This window comes from Heptranchias perlo, chromosome 12, assembly GCF_035084215.1.
Source record: "Heptranchias perlo isolate sHepPer1 chromosome 12, sHepPer1.hap1, whole genome shotgun sequence".
NCBI lineage: Eukaryota > Metazoa > Chordata > Chondrichthyes > Hexanchiformes > Hexanchidae > Heptranchias > Heptranchias perlo.
Window position 1 is genome coordinate 20,097,982 of NC_090336.1, and position 21,001 is coordinate 20,118,982.

At 45.5% G+C, this 21,001-nt stretch overlaps 1 protein-coding gene across 2 annotated transcripts in view; it reads right to left on the bottom strand.

Moving 5' to 3' along the window:
• Positions 1–12,339: 12,339 nt before the first annotated feature.
• The window catches only part of tkfc (triokinase/FMN cyclase), an 88,502-nt gene continuing 79,840 nt past the window's right edge, over positions 12,340–21,001 (bottom strand). For both annotated transcript variants that reach the window (XM_067993728.1, XM_067993727.1), the window contains 3 exons: positions 19,069–19,102; positions 17,824–17,913; positions 12,340–14,191 (listed from right to left, as the gene is read on the bottom strand). In XM_067993728.1, coding sequence (XP_067849829.1) covers positions 13,298–14,191; positions 17,824–17,913; positions 19,069–19,102 — 1,018 coding nt within the window. In that variant the 3' untranslated portion in view covers positions 12,340–13,297. The remainder of the gene's footprint in view (positions 14,192–17,823; positions 17,914–19,068; positions 19,103–21,001) is intronic.

The following is a 21,001-nucleotide window of genomic DNA, read 5'->3' on the forward strand; positions in this document are numbered from 1 at the left end:
TATAATGTTTCCACCAAATGTACTCAATAACACATCAAAGCACTCCATCAACCAATTAATTACCTATGCATGAATCTAATTTCTTACCAGATAATCATCCAACTTCTTTTTAAATGAGATCAATGAGTTAGCACTAACTCCATTCCATTCCATACATCAATATTTCTGTGAAAAAAAATCTCTAGCCTCGCATGAAATTTGACTAACTTGTGGGGACCACCTGGGGATCTAGGCCATAATTGTTGCCATGACCCCAAAGAAAAAAGTGAATTTAATAAAAGAAATAAAGTGACTCCCTTATAAAGGAGGCCATGGGGACCCCCCTATGTTAGTTCTGGGGAAGTCCTAGTGCCACCCACACCCCCCACCCCATCCATCCAAGAAATCTTTGACCAAGCTTTCTGGCCTCCTCATGGGAAGGTGTTCCAGATGCATTCCTACTGGCACAGGTGTCCACCACTAGAACACAAGTCAGGGAACCTCCCTCCCACAGGTGCCAGAGGCTCCTGGTTGGTGTTGCTCAACAGTTACAGCAAGATGTGCCCCATCACAGATTTTCAGGGCCACAATTTATAACAAAACCAACATAAAAGCAAAAAAGAAATAGCAAAAAATATTCTGTGAGAAATGCATCTCTTATGCTTAGGGGCCTCGAGCTAACTCTGAGGTTGCTGTCTGTGCTCTCGATGTGGCTACTTTTTGTCTCCCTGGTGTGGCCTTCAGCAACAACATGGGACATCCATTATCTTTTTTTTGAAAAGCCCAACCCTAACCTCATTCTTCCCACTTGACCAAGTTCTACCCAGTCCAAGGAGCAATGTCTCAATGAAACGTCTCACCATCTAAAGTAATCTCAGGAAACTCTAGGACATCAGTAATATTCCAACCCCCTTTAGTGTACCCCAAAAACCAGATGCTCCTGAACCCCTCAGTGTATGCCACAGAACAGGCATGCCTGATAGACTAGAAATATCTGACATCCCTTAATGTACGTTACGGACAGGTGTCCTTGATACCCCTCAGTGTACCTCAGAGAGGAGGTGTTGATACATTACAGATTCTACAGATGTTCTGGATACTCCTAAGTGTAACCCACAGATCAGGTGATCTCGACCCCACCTTAGTATATGCCATAGACTGGACGTTTCTGATATCATTCAGTGAATGTGACAAACCAGATTCTCTTGATATCTCTGAGTATGCCCCACTAATCAGAAACTGCCTGACACCTAAGTCTGCCCCACAGACCAGACATTTCTGGTATTATTGTGGGCACTGACCATTCTTTCCGGATATACACTCTGGATTGCAATGCCTGACAAAAGCATTCTTTGCACATAACAGTGAACACTGACAAGTTGAGAGCTTGAATATTTAAGACCAAAAGGAGACCATTACCCTCTAAGTGATTTTTCTTCAGTTCTTTTAAACTGTGCATCCAGTTTTTTTTGTTACGATAACTCCGATTTGTAATACGTTGGTTTGTTTCTTTCCTGTTCACAACATTTACTATTATCCAAATAAATTTAGAAAAGTACCTCATATGATGGAGGGATCGTAGTGATAAGATTGGAAAACTTTGTTTGCAACCTATGTTGAATATTCCAAAATGCAATCAGAGATTCATAATATTCAAAAAAAACTCTTTGTTTCCCTTTTCAGAGGCAAAAGCATTCTGTCACTAGTAGATTAGAGACCACACATTCCTATAAGGTATTACACTTCACTCTAGAGATAATTCTGTTTCTAAGGTCTATTTTAAATAACATTTCACATCTTTCTCCATTTCTGATTTTTATTTTAACTTTTGGTTAACATAAAGAAATTGGGGAAAGAGATCTTACCTGTTGCTGCGGTGCCCAGTTCCTGACTGAGCCAGAGAAAGCTGAGGTCAGAGCAGTTGTAGACTATGTCGCTGCTCTAAAGAGAAATCATTAGGAGATCTGACAGCTCCTGTCTCAGACAGGCATTCAGGCTCAGGAAACGGGACTAATTTGGCACATGAGCTAAAATTCTATAAACGCACAGTCCTCCTGTGGGATATTCATTTACTTCAAAGAAGCTTAGTTCAGCAATTTGCAATTTGCAGCCAAATGAGAAGTTCAGCACTGATGCACTGGAAGTACAATTTCAAAATTTGTGGACATCATCAAATTGGGGGGTATAGTTAATACTGAGGAGGACTGCGACAAAATACAGGAACTCATTAATAAACTTGTAGAATGGCGTGTAATTGGTAAATCAATTTCAATATAGATAAGTGTGAGGTGGTACATTTTGGTAGGAAGAATAAGGAGGCCACATATTCCTTGATAAATAAGAGTTTAAATGCAGTAGATGAGCAGAGGTATCTAGGGATACAGATACACAAATTATTAAAAGTAGCAACGCCAGTTAATAAGGCCATAAAAAAGCAAACAAAGTACTGGGGTTCATTTCTAGAGGGATAGAATTGAAAAGCAGGGAAGTTATGTTAAATTTGTGTAGAACCTTGGTAAGACCACATTTGGAGTACTGTGAACAGATCTGGTCTCGATATTATAAAAAGGAAATAGAGGCACTTGAGAAGGTGCAAAAAAGATTTACTAAGATGATACCAGAACTGAGAGGTCAAATCTATCAGGTAAGATTGAACAGGCTGGGGCTTTTTTCTCTAGAATAGAGAAGACTGAGGGATGACCTGATAGAGGTCTTTAAGATGATAAAAGGGTTTGATAGGCTAGACAGAGATGTTTCCATTTGCAGGGGAGACCAGAACTAGGGGCCATAAACATAAGATACTCACTAATAAATCCAATGGGGAATTCAGGAGAAACTTCTTTGCCTAAAAAGTGGTTAGAATGTGGAACTCACTATCATAAGGAGCAGTTGAGGCGACTAGCATAGATGCATTTAAGGGGAAGCTAGATAAACACATCAAGGAGAAAGGAATAGAAGGATATGTTGATGAGGTTAGATGAAGAAGAGTGGGAGGAAGCTCTTGTGGAGCATAAACACCAGCATGGACCTATTGGGCCGAATGGCCTGTTTCTGTGCTGTATGTTCGATGTAATTCTATGATGGTTCACTCTCCCTCTCTGTATCTTTCTCTCTGTTCTAAGACTGCCTGGGTTGCTCTGTGCCTCTGTGATCGCTCCAGATTCTCATTATGTTCAAGATTCCCCTTGCCGTTTCTTTACTTTCAAGATTTCTCCTGATATCCCTTCGTCTTCAAGACTCCCCCTGCATTCTCTTTCAAGTGTCAACTTGACTCAATTGTAACATTCCTGTCTCGAAGTAAGAAGGTCATGGGTTCAAGCCACACTCTAGGACTTGAGCACATGATCTAGGATAACACTTTAGGGTCAATTTTAACTTTTGCGGTTGCGGAAAACAGGCAGTAGCGCATCGGAAGCTCGCTATACATTCCGTTTGATTTTTCTTTGCATTGACTTCAATAGAAAGGAAAATTGGGTGAGGTGTATAACAGGCCACTGATCCACGACCAGTTTTCCACCACTGCCAAAAGTTACAATCAATCCTATTAATTCTGTACTGAGGGAGTGGTGCATTGTTGGAGGTGCTATACTTTGGATGAAATGTTAACCGAGGTTCCATTTGCCTGTTCAGCTGGATGTAAAAGACCGCATGGCATTATTCAAAGAAGAGCAGGGGAGTTCATTCTTCATCCAACCCCATGGTCAACATTTATCCCTCAACCAGCACCACAACAAACAGATTTACCTTTCATTTATCTCATTGCCATTTGTGGGACTTTGCTTTTTGTAGATTGGTTGCTGTGTTTGCAACTGTGACAATATTGTAAATGTTATTAATTTGTCACAAAGTTCTTTGAGATGTTCATTAGATGCGAACGGCACAATATATGTATATTCTTTCTTTTCATTTTTTTCCCCTTTCTCGCTACCTTCCATATTCCCCTGATCTTTTTTGGACTTTTCAGGGATAAATGTTACCCAGGACACCAGGACAACTCCCCTGCTCTTCTTAGAATAGTTCCAATATAAATAAAAGGTTTGTTTATGGCTAAACCAGTGTGTTTTATTTCCAATTTATCCTTGCCAATTGACCCCATTATGCTCTCTATAGCAGCTTATGTTTGAGGACATGATATGCTGTACTAGGGATGGAGGAGACTAGATGCTTTTGTGTAACATTTCTGATAGATTTGGCAGTGGATTAAACGGCATATGTTGCCATGCACATTCATAATCTCAGGCGTAGCAAGCATCTGCCAAAGGTGCCAGTGTTCCATTTTATGTGGCTTCCACATTTTTTACCATTTAATCTCAAGCAGCAATATCCCACTAACAACTAAAGCCGCTGCTTTCAAAGTGGACAGTCTGTGTCTGAGAAGGGTGTCTAGAAATGTCTAAAATATTAACCACGTGTCAAAAGACTGCCTTTTAAACTGAATCCTTTCTCCCCGTTTACCTCCATACCTTTTGAGCAGAGATATTAAGTTTACAACTTAAGTTTGCATTAAAATTGTATCAGCAGCAAAGCAAATCGCAGGACCGAACGTCAAGATCCCACCTCCTGCCTCACCAACAACCTTTCCCAGATCACAGAATGCTGTGAGTTGACCATTGCTAATGATCTTTGAGCTTTGAGTTCTTAGTAACGAGCCCTGAGGATAGACAGAAAGATATTTGCATAAGGCTTAGCTCATCCCCTTCGTCTACATCAGCTGTCTGCATTTTTCAGAGGTTGTATATGCAGCTATTACTCCAATTATAAGTCCCAGAGGGAGCAAGCGCTACTATAACTAGCTGAGTGGAATGGCAACATAGGAGAAACTGAAGGAACAAACCCCTCTGCTGCACACTCCAGGGAAACAAAGTACTGCAAACACATCTCCTTATAAGAGAATGGGCCGATGCTAAAACACCTGTTGCTAGCACTAATTACTTATTCTGGGATACATGCAGCAACCTGATCCACTTGTTTCTATACAACAAATCTCTTTTTTTTCCAACAGAGAGATACTTATTAATAAATATATGAAGAAATAAAATCCTGATCGCACTAAAAATAATCACAACACACACGTCCAGGATGTGCCTTTTTCCAGAGATACCTTGGTTTAGGACCTCAGCCCCAAAATTCCTATACACGATGCCAGGAAACTTGAATAATCTGAATGGGCAAGGGAGGAAAATTAGATAGGGAGCTGTTCCACTGGGGGCCTGTCCCTCCATGTGTTTTCTGCCGGAAGTGGCATTGGCATATTATAATGGGAGGCAAATGATGGATAATATCACAGAACGCATTTCCTGTCATTTGCACAGAGTCCAGTCGCTAGTGGAGTTTTAAAATTTAAATGGCCAATTTGCTGAGTGCTCTGAATCGCAGAAATCTATAAACATTACACTTTTAAAAAAAAAATCTTCTGCCAGCTGCCAAGCTATGCTGCACTTCCAATGGCATCGCCCACCTGAAAAGGGCACCTCAGCAGTACGGTAAATGGCACCAGTGCCCATGCTCAAAATGTTGATGACCCTGAACCTGTGAATTTGCCCGGGTCAGGGTTGCAACTGACAGCCGGCCAGAAATCCCACCCTGCTGCACCTCCAGTGGCAGAATGGGATGAAAGAAATTCGTGGCTCACGGCTGCAGGACATCACCATTCCTATAATGAGTAGGAAAGAAGATGAATCCAAGATTGGGTGTTAAGGACCTGTAGATTCTAGGAGGAAAGGAAGGCCATAAAACAGTAGCTCTGGTTATGATTTAGAAGTGATACAGTCAATTCCTTGATTGCTCAGTAAGCAGCTACGGACCTGAGCAGCAGAAGACTGAGAGTGGGGATAAAAGCAGCAGCAGACCTGCAACAAGAGAAAACTACTGTGCGACGTCACAAGTGAAGCAGGGGAGTCCGAGAGGTGAGCACAGTATAAAAGGAGAGACCGAGAGCGGGAGGAGAGTCTGAGAGGTGAACGCAGTGTAAATCTAAGGCAAGTCATGGCAACACAGCTCGCACCCGTGATATGCTCCTCCTGCACTATGTGGGAAGTCATGGACACTACCAGTGTCCTTGGCGATCATGTGTGCAGGAAGTGTGTCCAGCTGCAGCTACTGGCCAACTGCATTTCGGAGCTGGAGTTGCGGGTGGATTCACTGTGGAGCATCCTTGATGCTGAGACTATCGTGGATAGCACGTTAAGTGAGGTGGTCACGCCACAAGTAAAGATTAAGCAGGCAGAAATGAAATGGGTGACCACCAGGCAGAGTAAAAGGAATAGGCAGGGAGAGCAGGAGTCCCCTGGGGCCATCTCCCTCTCAAACAGATATTCTGCTTTGGATGCTGTTGGGGGAGATGGCTTATCAGGGGAAAGCAGCAAGAGCCAAGTTTGTGGCACCACGGGTGGCTCTGCTGCACAGAAGGGGAAGTAGAAGAGTGGCAGGGCTACAGTGATAGGGGATTCAATTGTAAGGGGAACAGATAGGCATTTCTGCAGCGGCAAACGTGACTCCAGGATGGTATGTTGCCTCCTTAATGCTAGGGTCAAGGATGTCATGGAGCAGCTGCAGGGCATCCTGGAGGGGGAGGGTGAACAGCCAGTAGTCGTGGTCCATATCGGTACCAATGACATAGGTAAAAAAAGGGATCAGGTCCTGCAAGGTGAATTTAAGGAGTTCGGAGATAAATTAAAAAGCAGGACCTCAAAGGTAGTGATCTCAGGATTACTACCAGTGCCACGTGCTAGTGAGTATAGGAACAGGAGAATAGACCGCATGAATGCGTGGCTGCATGGATGGTGTAGGAGGGAGGGATTTAGATTCCTGGGACATTGGAACCGATTCTGGGGAAAGTGGGACCTGTACAAGCGGGATGGGTTACACCCGTGCAGGACCAGGACCAATGTCCTCGCGGGGGTGTTTGCTAGTGTTGTTGGGAAGGTTTAAACGAGAGTGGCAGGGGGATGGGAACCTGAGCGGGGAGTCAGAAGGGAGTAAAGTTGAGAGCAGCAAGAGAGGGGAAGACCCAGGGGAAATTTACAATACAAATAGTACAAACAGTTGTTCAAGAACAAGTGAAAGGGAAAAGCGTAGAGCAGCAGAAAGAAAGTGTACTTTAGGCACTACAGATAAAGTGAAAACTAGAAGGCGTAAAGCGATTAACCCTGCATCAAAGCTGAAGGTCAGGCTAGAGTGTGTGGCCCAACGAAGAGTTCTATATACAAATGCACGGAGTATAAGGAATAAATTAAATGAACTACAGGTTCAAATTCAAATTCGAGGGTATGACATGATAGCTATTACTGAGACATGGCTGCAGGATGGTCAGGATTGGGAACTAAATATACCGGGTTATAAGGTCTACAGGAGAGATAGGGAAAATGGAAGAGGGGGAGGAGTAGCCTTAGTGATTAGAGATGAAATCACTTCAATGATAAAGGAGGATATAACGAGGGATAAGCAGCCAACAGAGACCTTATGGGTTGAATTGAGAAATAGGAAAGGATCTAAGACTATAGTAGGAGTTGTGTATAGGACACCTGGCAGCAGCTCTGAAGTGCTAGATTGTATAAATGCAGAGATTAGACAAGCGTGTAACAAAGGCATAGTGGTCTTAATGGGGGACTTTAACCTTCACATAAATTGGGAAAAGCAGACTAGCAACTGTCAGAAAGGCCGTGAATTTCTTGAGTGTGTCCGGGATAGTTTTCTACAGCAGTATGTCCTAGAGGCAACAAGGGGGCAAGCCATACTAGATTTAGTAATGAGTAATGAACCAGATTTAGTTAACAGCTTAACTTAACATCTATCCAATAGCGATCATAACATGATCGAGTTCAATGAAGTGTTTGAAAGAGAAAAAAGTGAATCAGCTGCTAAGATTCTAGACTTGGGTAAGGCCGACTTCAATGGGATGAGACAGAGACTGTCCACAGTAAACTGCGCAAATCTGTTAATGGGTAAAACGACTGATGATCAGTGGGAAGTGTTTAAAGAAACATTTAACGTGATACAGAATCGGTTTATACCCCAGAGGGGCAAGAGCTCTACTTGCCAAAAAAACAGCCATGGACAACTAAAGAGGTATGGGACTGTATAAGACATAAGGAAAGGCATACAAAAAGGCAAAAAATGGCACAGATCCTGGCGAATGGGAAAGATACCAAGATCAACAAAGGGTCACAAAACAGATAGCAAGAGCTACAAAAAGAGAGTATGAAAAGAAACTTGCAAGGGATGTCAAAACCAATACGAAGAATTTTTATAGTTATATTAGGAAAAAGAGGGTTGTCAGGAGCAGTGTTGGCCCCTTAAAAACTAAAAGTGGGCATATTATCATTGACAATGGGGAAATGGCGGACATGTTGAACAATTACATTGCGTCAGTATTTACAGTAGAAAAAGAGAATAGCATGCCGGAAATCCCAAGAAAACTAATATTGAATAAGGTTCAGGGACTCAATAAAATTAACATAAGTAAAACAACAGTAATGAGGAAAATAATAGCACTAAAGAGTGACAAATCCCCAGGACCAGATGGTTTCCATCCCAGGGTTTTAAAGGAAGTAGGTGAGCACGTTGCAGATGCCCTAACTATAATCTTTCAAAGTTCTCTAGATTCAGGAACTGTCTCTCTAGATTGGAAAATTGCACGTCACTCTGCTTTTTAAGAAGGGAGAAAGAGGGAAACCAGGGAATTATAGACCAGTTAACCTAACATTTGTTGTGGGGAAAATGCTGGAGTCTATAATTAAGAATAGGGTGACCGAACACCTCGAGAATTTACAGTTAATCAGAGAGAGCCAGCATGGATTTGTGAAAGGTAGGTCGTGCCTGACAAACCTGATTGAATTTTTTGAAGAGGTGACTAAAGTAATGGACAGGGGAATGTCAATGGATGTTATTTATATGGACTTCCAGAAGGCATTTGATAATGTCCCATATAAGAGACTGTTAGCTAAGATAGAAGTCCATGGAATCGAGGGAAAAATACGGACTTGGTTAGGAAGTTGGCTGAGCGAAAGGTGACAGAGAGTAGGGATAATGGGTAGGTACTCACATTGGCAGGATGTGACTAGTGGAGTCCTGCAGGGATCTGTCTTGGGGCCTCAATTATTCACAATATTTATTAACGACTTTGATGAAGGCTTAGAAAGTCTCATATCTAAGTTTGCCAATGACACAAAGATTGGTGGCATTGTAAGCAGTGCAGATGAAAACATAAAATTACAAAGGGATATTGATAGATTAGGTGAATGGGCAAAACTGTGGCAAATGGAATTCAATGTCGGCAAATGTGAGGTCATCCACTTTGGATCAAAAAAGGATAGAACAGGGTACTTTCTAAATGGTAAAAAGTTAAAAACAGTGGATGTCCAAAGGGGCTTAGGAGTTCAGGTACATACATCATTGAAGTGTCATGAACAGGTGCAGAAAATAATCAATAAGGCTAATGGAATGCTGGCCTTTATGTCTAGAGGACGAGAGTACAAGGGGGCAGAAGTTATGCTGCAGCTATACAAAACCCTGGTTAGAACGCACCTGGAGTACTGTGAGCAGTTCTGGGCACCGCACCTTCGGAAGGACATATTGGCCTTGGAGGGAGTGCAGCGTAGGTTTACTAGAATGATACCCGGATTTCAAGGGTTAAGTTACGAGGAGAGATTACACAAATTGGGGTTGTATTCTCTCGAGTTTAAAAGGTTAAGAGGTGATCTGATCGAAGTTTATCAGATATTAAGGGGAACAGATAGGGTGGATAGAGAGAAACTATTTCCGCGGGTTGGGGATTCTAGGAGTAGAGGGCACAGTCTAAAAATTAGAGCCAGACCTTTCAGGAGTGAGATTAGAAAACATTTCTGCACGCAAAGGGTGGTAGAAGTTTGGAACTCTCTTTCACAAATGGCAATTGATACTAGCTCAATTGCTAAAATTAAATGTGAGATAGATAACTTTTTGGCAACCAAAGGTATTAAGGGATATGGGCCAAAGGCAGGTATATGGAGTTAGATCACAGATCAGCCATGATCTTATCAAATGGCGGAGCAGGCACGAGGGGCTGAATGGCCTACTCTTGTTCCTATGTTCCTAGAAGGTCTCAGGTTTCATCTGTATGTGCTGAATTAGGTACAATTGACTTCAGAGTCTCTGATACAGGGAGGGATTCTTTTTTAAAGTTATGCAGGGGATACACTTTTTCAGGATGCACTGTCTCAGGCACCATGACAGTCCCAATATTAATGAATGAATTTATGGAACAGACCACCAGAAAAAGTAGTAAATTCTGGGTTAATTGACACCTTTTTAAAAAATCTAGATGACTACCTGTCAAAAAAGATTGAAAGCGTCAGAGATACGAGCAGTAGTGTTGTACTCACAAGGTTTATGAAGAGAGTATGGTGGGAGAGAGCATGAATCCATCATGGAAGCTGTCTTGGAAGGAGCAGGCTTGATTGTCCGAATTACCGTTTCTCGTTCCACTCGTCTCTATGTTCTTATGCTCAATATATTGAAATCAGTAACAATGTACTTTGTTTGATGAGGGCTCTGTGGTAAAGGTCTTTTTCATTAACAGCCAAATGTTTCTGCATGGAGAACCCCCTGCAAATACTAACACACTCCAGAAGACCCTCTTCCCCCTAAACAATGACACACCCTGAAGAACCCCCTTTGCAAATATGGACACACTCCAGGGGATCCACCTGCAAATGTTAATGTGATATGAGTCATCCTGAACTGTGCTTCTTACCACATATACTCTCCATCACAAAGACCACTAATTTCCACCTCCATAACATTTTCCACCTCGGCCCCTGCCTCAGCCAATCTGCCAATGAAAGCTAACCCATGCCTTTGTCACCTCCCGACTTGACTACTCCAATGCTTTCCTAGCTGGCCTCACATCCTCCACCATCTATAAACTTCGGCTCATCCAAAACTCGTATTTTATCTCACACCAATTCCCGCTCATTTGTCATTCCTGTCCTTGCTGACCTGCATTGCCTCCTGGTCCCTCACTTGCTTAAATTTAAAATTTGCATTGCGTTTCAATCCCTTCGTGGCCTCATTGCTCCTTACCTCAGCAATCTCCTAGAGCCCTAAAACCCCTCCATTTCAGTGACCTTATGGGCATTCCCCCCTCCCTTCATTGATGGCTGTGCCTTTAGCCACCAAGCCCCCACACTCTGGAAATCCCTCCCTAAACCCCTCGGCTTCTCTACTTCCCTCTCCTCCTTTAAGATCCTCCTTGAAACCCACCTCTTTGACCAAACATTTCAAAACCATTCCTAAAATCTCTTTCTTTGTCTTAGTGTCCCATTTGTATCTGAGTTTTTAGCTCTGTGAAATGCTTGGAACATTTTTCTATGTTAAAGGTGCTACATAAGTGAGAGTTGAAGTTGCTGTGGGGTGCACAATGGATATTAGTGATGTTGGGTACACAGTTGGTATCAATGATTGTAAGGTGCACAGCAAGTACTGTGGTGGAGGGTGCAGTGGGTATTCGTGGGTGCAGGGTGTATTTTGGCTATCAATTTGCAAATTTCCATCAGCAGCCAGAAGGTCCTGATCGTGGAAGTCCAACACACAGCTACACTCCACTTTCCTGCCCTCCCCCATACTAAGCCCTGACAGGATGCAAACATGTGCTGAGGGTACCCTCAGGCCATGAAATCCCAGGCACTCCTGAGCCTGGTCATCCACTTCAGTTGCAGTGCTTCTATCCAGCACTGGGAAAGGAGGAAGGGGCAGGAAAATCTGCTGAAGCCTTTCATGATGAAGATTTTACTTGTGGAGGTCCTTCCTTCAACATGTTACCCAAGTAATGAGCTGTGTCAGTATGCCTTGTCAGTTGTGGCTGATGATCGAAATTGGACTGAGCCAGTAATTCAGCAATACTTCCATATTTCGGAGCTGCTTTGAACATGGCCTTGGTCGGAACTTTGCGACTGGGAGAAGTATTGGTCGAGGCAGTAGCCTCAATGGCAGCTTGCACCTACAAATGTTAACAGAAGGCTGAGCACAGCAGAGCAAGTGTGACTTCTGACAGGGAGCTCTCCTTTACTGGGGAAATGACATCAGCATGCCCAAGGATGAGGGGATTTGAAACAGGATATGGACTGAGGATGGGGCTGCTAATAAGTCAACCTTAGTAAGAGGTCAAGTTTCTAAAATCAGTTTCAGACACTCAGAGGACGTCAGGTCCACCAGGAGTCCAGTTTCCATCTGATTATATATATTTAAAACATTTTAAAGTATATTTTTAAAGAATTAATCAAAGGATGTACCTGAGGAAACTCCTGTCCTTTAGTGTCCCTTTCAGAAATAATAGTGTAGATAGGAACTGCTGCTTTAAATCAACAAAAAGATTAAACACTGACCATTTCGATCTTTATTGAGTATGAGTTATACCACTGATAATGAACTCACAGTTGATCATTGGTTACAAAATCTCTGCAGTCCTTTGTTCTGATATGTGTATCAATATTAGCCTGCACCTCCACCTCCCGAGCTCCCCTTAGCTTTGACCTCCCACTTGCCTTCTGCATCAGCTTTCATATGATGGCTAGTTGGACTCAGTCTTTTGGGGCGAAGATGTCTGAAATCGGAGTAACAGATGAATGGAGGTTGGCCAGTGCTGATGTAGTTATCCCACAATCAAATATAGCACAATCAAGAATCCAAATGCTCGGAGTGATAGGAGCCTCCATTTGCCAAATTCTATTACAAATGCAGCTTTTGGGGCTGGTTATCAATTTTCAGGTTGGCTGGAGGGTACTGGTTGATAAAGGGTGAATGTGGGTACGGAGCGGGGGGGGGATGTATGATGCACATTAGGGATCAGTGACTGTACAGTTCACGGTGAGTAACAGTAGGTGTCAGGTGCATATTGGGTATCAGTGGGTGCAGGGTATACAATGGACGTGTTATGTATAGGGTGCACAGTGGGTATCAACGAGAGTGGTGCACAGTTATTATCAGTCAGCATACGGTGCACAGAGTACTGATCAGTCACACAGGAGAATCAGTGGGTATAGGGTGTACAGTCGGCATCAGTGCATGCATGGTGCACAGTGGGTAATAGCGAGGATAGGGTGCATGGCGAGGATGAATAGGGTATGGGGTGCACAGTGGGTATTGGTGAATTACAGGAAAATAAACCAATGAATGAACGCACTGATGTAATGTAATGGTACCAATGGGGCAATTTCAAACGTTTTCCAAGCACCTGCAACACATTCACTGCCAACAATAGGGGGTCTTTGGAACTACAGAGCTCAAGCAGAAAACATACACATACAACACAAAGACAGACTTCCCTTTCCCAAGCAGCTCCTCACTCCTGCTGTTCTGCAGTAGGCTCAGGCTGTTCGGGGGCGGGCTCAGGCTGTTCTGCGGCGGGCTCAGGCTGTTCGGGGGCGGGCTCAGGCTGTTCGGGGGCGGGCTCAGGCTGTTCGGGGGCGGGCTCAGGCTGTTCTGCGGCGGGCTCAGGCTGTTCGGGGGCGGGCTCAGGCTGTTCGGGGGCGGGCTCAGACTGTTCGGGGGCGGGCTCAGGCTGTTCGGGGGCGGGCTCAGGCTGTTCGGGGGCGGGCTCAGGCTGTTCGGGGGCGGGCTCAGGCTGTTCGGGGGCGGGCTCAGGCTGTTCTGCGGCGGGCTCAGGCTGTTCTGCGGCGGGCTCAGGCTGTTCTGCGGCGGGCTCTGGCTGTTCTGCGGCGGGCTCTGGCTGTTCTGCGGCGGGCTCTGGCTGTTCTGCGGCGGGCTCTGGCTGTTCTGCGGCGGGCTCTGGCTGTTCTGCGGCGGGCTCTGGCTGTTCTGCGGCGGGCTCTGGCTGTTCTGCGGCAAGCTCTGGCTGTTCTGCGGCAAGCTCTGGCTGTTCTGCGGCGGGCTCTGGCTGTTCTGCGGCGGGCTCTGGCTGTTCTGCGGCGGGCTCAGGCTGTTCTGCGGCGGGCTCAGGCTGTTCTGCGGCGGGCTCAGGCTGTTCTGCGGCGGGCTCAGGCTGTTCTGCGGCGGGCTCAGGCTGTTCTGCGGCGGGCTCAGGCTGTTCTGCGGTGGGCTCAGGCTGTTCTGCGGCAGGCTCAGGTTGTTCAAGAGCTGTCAAGATCGCCTTCAAAATGGCAGCACAGGCAACAGCGCCCGGGTCAGGTCGGGTGAGCTGAGCTGAAGAGATGTAACTTGCCCGTCCTGCCTTTGCTATCATGTCCTTGGTGGCTTCTGCGGCTGCTTCAGCTTTCTGGAAACAAAGACAGGAGATGAAAAGACAACAGTCCTCAATCCACAAAGCAGACACCACCTATGCTGCTCATCCTGGTCCTGAGATCAGTGTAACATAGCCTGCATCATACCACACTCAGCAAATCTTGCATCCCACACATCATGTGCTGTGTTCGTTTATGATCCAGCCGCTTGCATTAAAGCAATAATTAACCAGGAGGCAGACATATGTACATCAGGGATCATCATGTCAGCTATTATTTTTGATGTGGAGATGCCGGTGATGGACTGGGGTTGACAATTGTAAACAATTTTACAACACCAAGTTATAGTCCACCAATTTTATTTTAAATTCACAAGCTTTCGGAGGCTACCTCCTTCGATCGTTCACCTGACGAAGGAGGTAGCCTCCGAAAGCTTGTGAATTTAAAATAAAATTGCTGGACTATAACTTGGTGTTGTAAAATTGTTTACAGCTATTATTTTAGCATGAAGCAAAGCCAAAAAATTCTGAATATTAAAGAAAGTTACTGGATGAAATCCGCTATTGTGTTCTTCCAGTGCATGTGTTGGGTATTCATGAATATTAATCCCTTGTCAATGAATTGTAATGGTAATGTACAGTTGAGTTGAGCCAAGTCCACGGCACCACGGGTGGCTCAACTGTACAGTGAGGGGGAGGAGGAAGGTCAGGAAAGCAATAGTGATAGGAGATTTAATAGTTAGGGAATCAGTCAGGCATTTCTGCTGCCACAGAAGTGACTCTAGGATGATATGTTGCCTGCCTGGTGCCAGGGTCAAGGATGTCACTGAGCGGCTGCAGAACATTCTGAAAGGGGAGGGTGAACAGCCAGAGGTCATGGCCCACATCGGTACCAGCGACATAGGTAGAAAGAGGGATGAGGTCCTGCAGGCAGATTTTAGGGAGCTAGGAAAAAGATTAAAAAACAGGACCTCAAGGGTAGTAATCTCAGGATTGCTCCCGGTGCCACGCTCTATCCTCCTAGAAATAGGAGGATAGAGCAGATGAATGCACGTCTGGAGGGATAGTGTAGGAAGGAGGGCTTTAGATTCCTGGGGCATTAGGACCAGTTCTGGGGGAGGTGGGACCTGCACAAGCCGGACGGGTGGCACTTCAACAGAGCTGGGACCAATGTCCTTGCGGGGAGGTTCGCTAGTGCTATGGGGAAGGGTTTAAACGAATTTGGCAGGGGGATGGACACCAGGATGCAGCATTAGAAAGGAGAAACAAGGTGCACAAAAGATTGGGAGAGACAGATAGCACTAGACTAAGAAACAGTACAATATTAAAAGCATGAAGCATGGTAAATAAGGTTATTGAACTGCAGGTGCAATTAGATGGGAATATGATGTCTTGGCAATAACGGAGATCTGGCTCAAAAAGGGGCAGGATTGGGTACTAAATATCCCTGGATACAAGGCGTTCAGGAAAAATAGGGAAGGAAAGAAAGGAGAGGGGGTGGCAGTATTGATTAAGGAGAATATTACAGTGCTGGAGGGGGAGGATGTCCTTGAGGGGTAAAGGATAGAATCTATTCAGTTAGAGTTAAGAAACAAGAGAGGTGCCATTACATTACTAGGTGTATTCTATAGGCCACCAACCAGTGGGAAGGATATAGAGGAGCAAATTTGCAGAGAAATTACAGAGAGGTACAAGAACTATAGAGTAGTGATAATGGGGGACTTCAACTACCCTAATATAGACTGGGATAGTAATAGTGTAAAGGGCAAAGAGGGGGAGGAATTTCTGAAGTGTGTTCAGGAAAACTTTCTTGATCAGTATGATCCCGGCCCAATGAGGAAGGAGGCATTGCTGGATCTGGTTCTGGGGAATGAGGTGGGTCAAGAGGAGCAAGTGTCAGCAGGGGAACATTTAGGGAACAGTGATCATAGTATCATAAGGTTTAGATTAGCTACGGAAAAAGACACAGAGCAACCTAGAGTAAGTTCCATTCGCAACCCCTCAGATAATGAAGCAGTCCGAGCCTGCATGCAGCAAGACCTGGACAACATCTAGGCTTGGGCTCATAAGTGGCAAGTAACATTCGCGCCAGATAAGTGCCAGGCAATGACCATCTCCAACAAGAGAGAGTCTAACCACCTCCCCTTGACATTCAACGGCATTACCATCGCCGAATCCCCCACCATCAACATCCTGGGGGTCACCATTGACCAGAAACTTAACTGGACCAGCCATATAAATACTGTGGCTACGAGAGCAGGTCAGAGGCTGGGTATTCTGCGGCGAGTGACTCACCTCCTGACTCCCCAAAGCCTTTCCACCATCTACAAGGCACAAGTCAGGAGTGTGATGGAATACTCTCCACTTGCCTGGATGAGTGCAGCTCCAGCAACACTCAAGAAGCTCGACACCATCCAAGATAAAGCAGCCCGCTTGATTGGCACCCCATCCACCACCCTAAACATTCACTCGCTTCACCACCGGCGCACTGTGGCTGCAGTGTGCACTATCCACAGGATGCACTGCAGCAACTCGCCAAGGCTTCTTCGACAGCACCTCCCAAACCCGCGACCTCGACCACCTAGAAGGACAAGAGCAGCAGGCGCATGGGAACAACACCACCTGCACGTTCCCCTCCAAGTCACACACCATCCCGACTTGGAAATATATCGCCGTTCCTTCATTGTCGCTGGGTCAAAATCCTGGAACTCCCTTCCTAACAGCACTGTGGGAGAACCGTCACCACACGGACTGCAGCGGTTCAAGAAGGCGGCTCACCACCACCTTCTCAAGGGCAATTAGGGATGGGCAATAAATGCCGGCCTCGCCAGCGACGCCCACATCCCGTGAACGAATAAAAAAAAAATGTTTTTAAATACTTGGAAGAGGGCCACTTTTAGTGGATTGAGAATGGATCTGGCCCGACGAAATTGGATTCAAAGATTGGCAGGCAAAACTGTAATTGAACAATGGGTGGCCTTTAAAGAAGAGAGGGTTAAGGTAAGTCTAGATACGAACCAGAGGACCCAGGTTTAAGGTGATTGGCAAAAGAACCAAAGGCGACATGAGGAAAATCTTTTTTACACAGCGAGTGGTTAGGATCTGGAATGCACTGCCTGAAAGGGTGGTGGAAGCAGGGTCAATTGTAGCTATCAAAAAGGAATTAGATAGGTACCTGAAGGAGAGAAATTTGCAGGGCTACGGGGAAAAAGTGGGGGACTGGGACTAGCTGGATTGCTCTTGCAGAGAGCCGGCGCAGGCTCGATGGGTCGAATGGCCTCCTTCTATGCCGAAACCATTCTATGATGCCATGAATATTAATCAGGTAGTGGTTCATTGGAGAGAGAGAGAAAAAGTGCACGCTCTGTAACTGTCTTCTCCTCTCTTCTTCTGAAGCTGCTGATTTTTGTTGGACTACAGGTCTAATGGTAGCAGTCTTCCTCAGGTATTTGGTTCAAGTAATCATTCCTTTTATGTTACCCCAGGCAGTGAGTGTCAGCAGGCTAGTCAAATATGAAGAGCATCAATGCCAAGACCAATCCTGTCCTCACCTGACATCCTTGCACACACGCTCCAGCGGGTCACTGGATAGGGATCAAAAGCAGGAACTCTAGTTGACGTTTGCCTCCCTAACTCAGGTATTCACTAGAGCTCAGGTTGTTCCTTACCCGCACAGCCTCAGCCAGCACCTGCAGTTCATTGCCATTTTCATCTGTCATCTTGCGTAGCTCATCCGCAGCAGCACATAATGAGTCAAGCTAGGACAGAAGACACAAAATTGGGATCCATGCAATACAATTATGTTACTGTGCAGCCTACTATCTAAGGATTAGTATGACCTACCCCTTCCTTGGAGAAATGTCTAGAAAATAAAGCTTAATTAAAACCAATCCTGAACCCAGAAGCAGCCCCTGTCTATAACTGGGATCTCATCCAAATAGTTTAAAATGACATATTTTAATTTAAGAAGAACATAAAACCACTTGCGTTTATATAGCGCTTTTAACGTAGGTAGTTCACAGGTAATCAGACAAAAATTGACTGAGCCATAAAAGGAGACATTAGGATGGGTGGCTAAAAGCTTGGTTAAAGAGCTAGATTTGAAGGAAGGTCTTAAAGGAAGAGAAATGGAGAGGTTTAGGGAGGGAATTCCAGAGCCTAGGGCCCACACAGCTGAAGGAATGGTGGGGCAAAGGGAGTGGGGGATGCACTGCAGGCCAAAGTTGGAGGAACGCTGAATTCTTGTAGGGCTGGTGGAGGTCACAGTTAGGGAGGGGTGAGGCCAAAGAGGAATTTGAACACCAGGATGAGAATTTTAAAATTGAGGTGTGACTTTAAAATACATAGTGTGACATCATCATCCACGGTGAAACCACATTTCCCATTGTGATGTAAATTTCTGCTCCCTCCCCAAGTATTAAAAAGTCTCACTGCCCCTTTAATAAAATAAATCCTCACCGCAGGTTCAGTTGTATTGGAGATCATATCATAGTGAACTCGGTTTGAATTTCTGCACAAAAGGGGCAGGGAACCACTGTCTGAGGGGAGAGTTTGCAGCTGCAAGTAGCAGTATGTGAAGCTTCAGTAATATTGTATGGAAAATAGTTCAAAAGACAGAAACATGGTCCAAGGGAAGAGAGCTGCGCCAACAGAGCAAACACCCCTATCACCCTTGCATGTTAGGGATCAAAACTGGTACTGAACTTGGGACCTTCCTGGTCAGTATGGCTCAGTACTGCAGTGGGTAGTACATCTAGCAACTGAGCCACTGGGGTACTGGCATAAGATCCTTCCAAGACCGCTGTAAAAGCAGCTAATGTCTTGATTAAATATCCTTCTAGTATCTGTAATATCCATTTCCCTCAGCATTTATCTGTAACTGAAACTGCTCAAGTACAAGAGGCAGGACTCACCATGGTTCTGTCACCTGGCTCTGCACCTCCATACCTGTGCAATGAGAAATAAAAAATGAAACAATTGTCTGCAAGCACCAGTCACATTAGCACTCTGCAATGAAAAGAGAAGTGAGAAAATGTTGAAATCCAAGCAGACCTCTGCAATAATATTTATCACTGCAAGAAAGTATGATAGAAGTATGATCAGGCGGTGTTTGGAGAGTCGCGGCATCGAAAGTCTTGGGCCTGGATATTAACTGGGAGCTGGGAAGAGAGCGGGGGGGGTTTATGTTTTAATACGTTCATGAGATGTGGGCGTCGCTGGCGAGGTCAGCATTTATTGCCCATCCCTAATTGCCCTCGAGAACGTGCTGGTGAGCCGCCTTCTTGAACCGCTGCAGTCCGTGTGATGAAGGTTCTCCCACAGTGCTGTTAGGAAGGGAGCTCCAGGATTTTGACCCAGCTATGATGAAGGAATGGAGATATATTTCCAAGTCAGGATTATGTGTGACTTGGAGGTGCAGGTGGTGGTGTTCCCATGTGCTTGCTGCTCTTGTCCTTCTAGGTGGTAGAGGTCGCGGGTTTGGGAGGTGCTGTCGAAGGAGCCTTGGCGAGTTGCTGCAGTGCATCCTGTGGATGGTACACACTGCAGCCGCTGTGCGCAGGTGGTGAAGGGAGTGAATGTTTAGGGTGGTGGATGGGGTGCCAATCAAGCGGGCTGCTTTGTCCTGGATGGTGTTGAGCTTCTTGAGTGTTGTTGGAGCTGCACTCATCCAGGCAAGTGGAGAGTATTCCATCACACTCCTGACTTGTGCATTGTACATGGTGGAAAGGCTTTGGGAAGTCAGGAGGTGAGTCACTCGCTGCAGAATACCCAGCCTCTGACCTGCTCTCGAAGCCACAGTATTTATGTGGCTGGTCCAGTTAAGTTTCTAGTCAATGGTGACCCCCAGGACGTTGATGGTGGGGGATTCAGCGATGGTAATGCCGTTGAATGTCATGGGGAGGTGGTTGGACTCTCTCTTGTTGGAGATGGTCATTGCCTGGCACTTGTCTGGCGCGAATGTTACTTGCCACTTATCAGCCCAAGCCTGGATGTTGTCCAGGTCTTGCTGCATGCGGGCACGGACTGCTTCATTATGTGAGGGGTTGCGAATGGAACTGAACACAGTGCAATCATCAGCGAACATCCCCATTTCTGACCTTATGATGGAGGGAAGGTCATTGATGAAGCAGCTGAAGATGGTTGGGTCGAGGACACTGCCCTGAGGAACTCTTGCAGCAATGTCTTGGGCCTGAGATGATTGGCCTGCAACAACCACTACCATCTTCCTTTGTGCTAGGTATGACTCCAGCCACTGGAAAGTTTTCCCCCTGATTCCCATTGACATCAATTTTACTAGGGCTCCTTGGTGCCGCACTCGGTCAAATGCTGCCTTGAGGTCAAGGGCAGTCACTCTCACCTCACCTCTGGAATTAAGCTCTTTGCAGACCGGAAACCCGGAAGTAAGTGTTTCCTGCAGATCCTACTGAATTTAATGCTAGGATCCGTTTTAAAATTTTTCAATCGGCTTCCCACCTGAGAGCCAGCCTGATTGACAAGCTGGCTTCCTTTCAGGTGGGGAAGCAGCAGGGGAACGGTTGGAAGCTAAGTCGGAGTTTGGATGGAGGGGGTCAAGGAGAGGTCGGGATCTTTGGGGGTGGGGAGGGGTGGTGAGAAGTTGGACATTGTTGGAGGGGTAAGTTGGGTTGTGGTCGCGCTCATAAAATCAATTATTTTAACTACCTACCCACCCCCGAGCCACCCGTTCTTGGCGGTTAAAATTCCTTCCTTGGAATCAGGTAGAGTTCTGGGATCAGACATAGCTTGGAGAGTTCTGTAAAGTGTCCTGTGGGTCAGGCAGAGGTTGGAGAGTCCTGTGGATCATAGTCCCGGGGTCAGAAGGAGTTT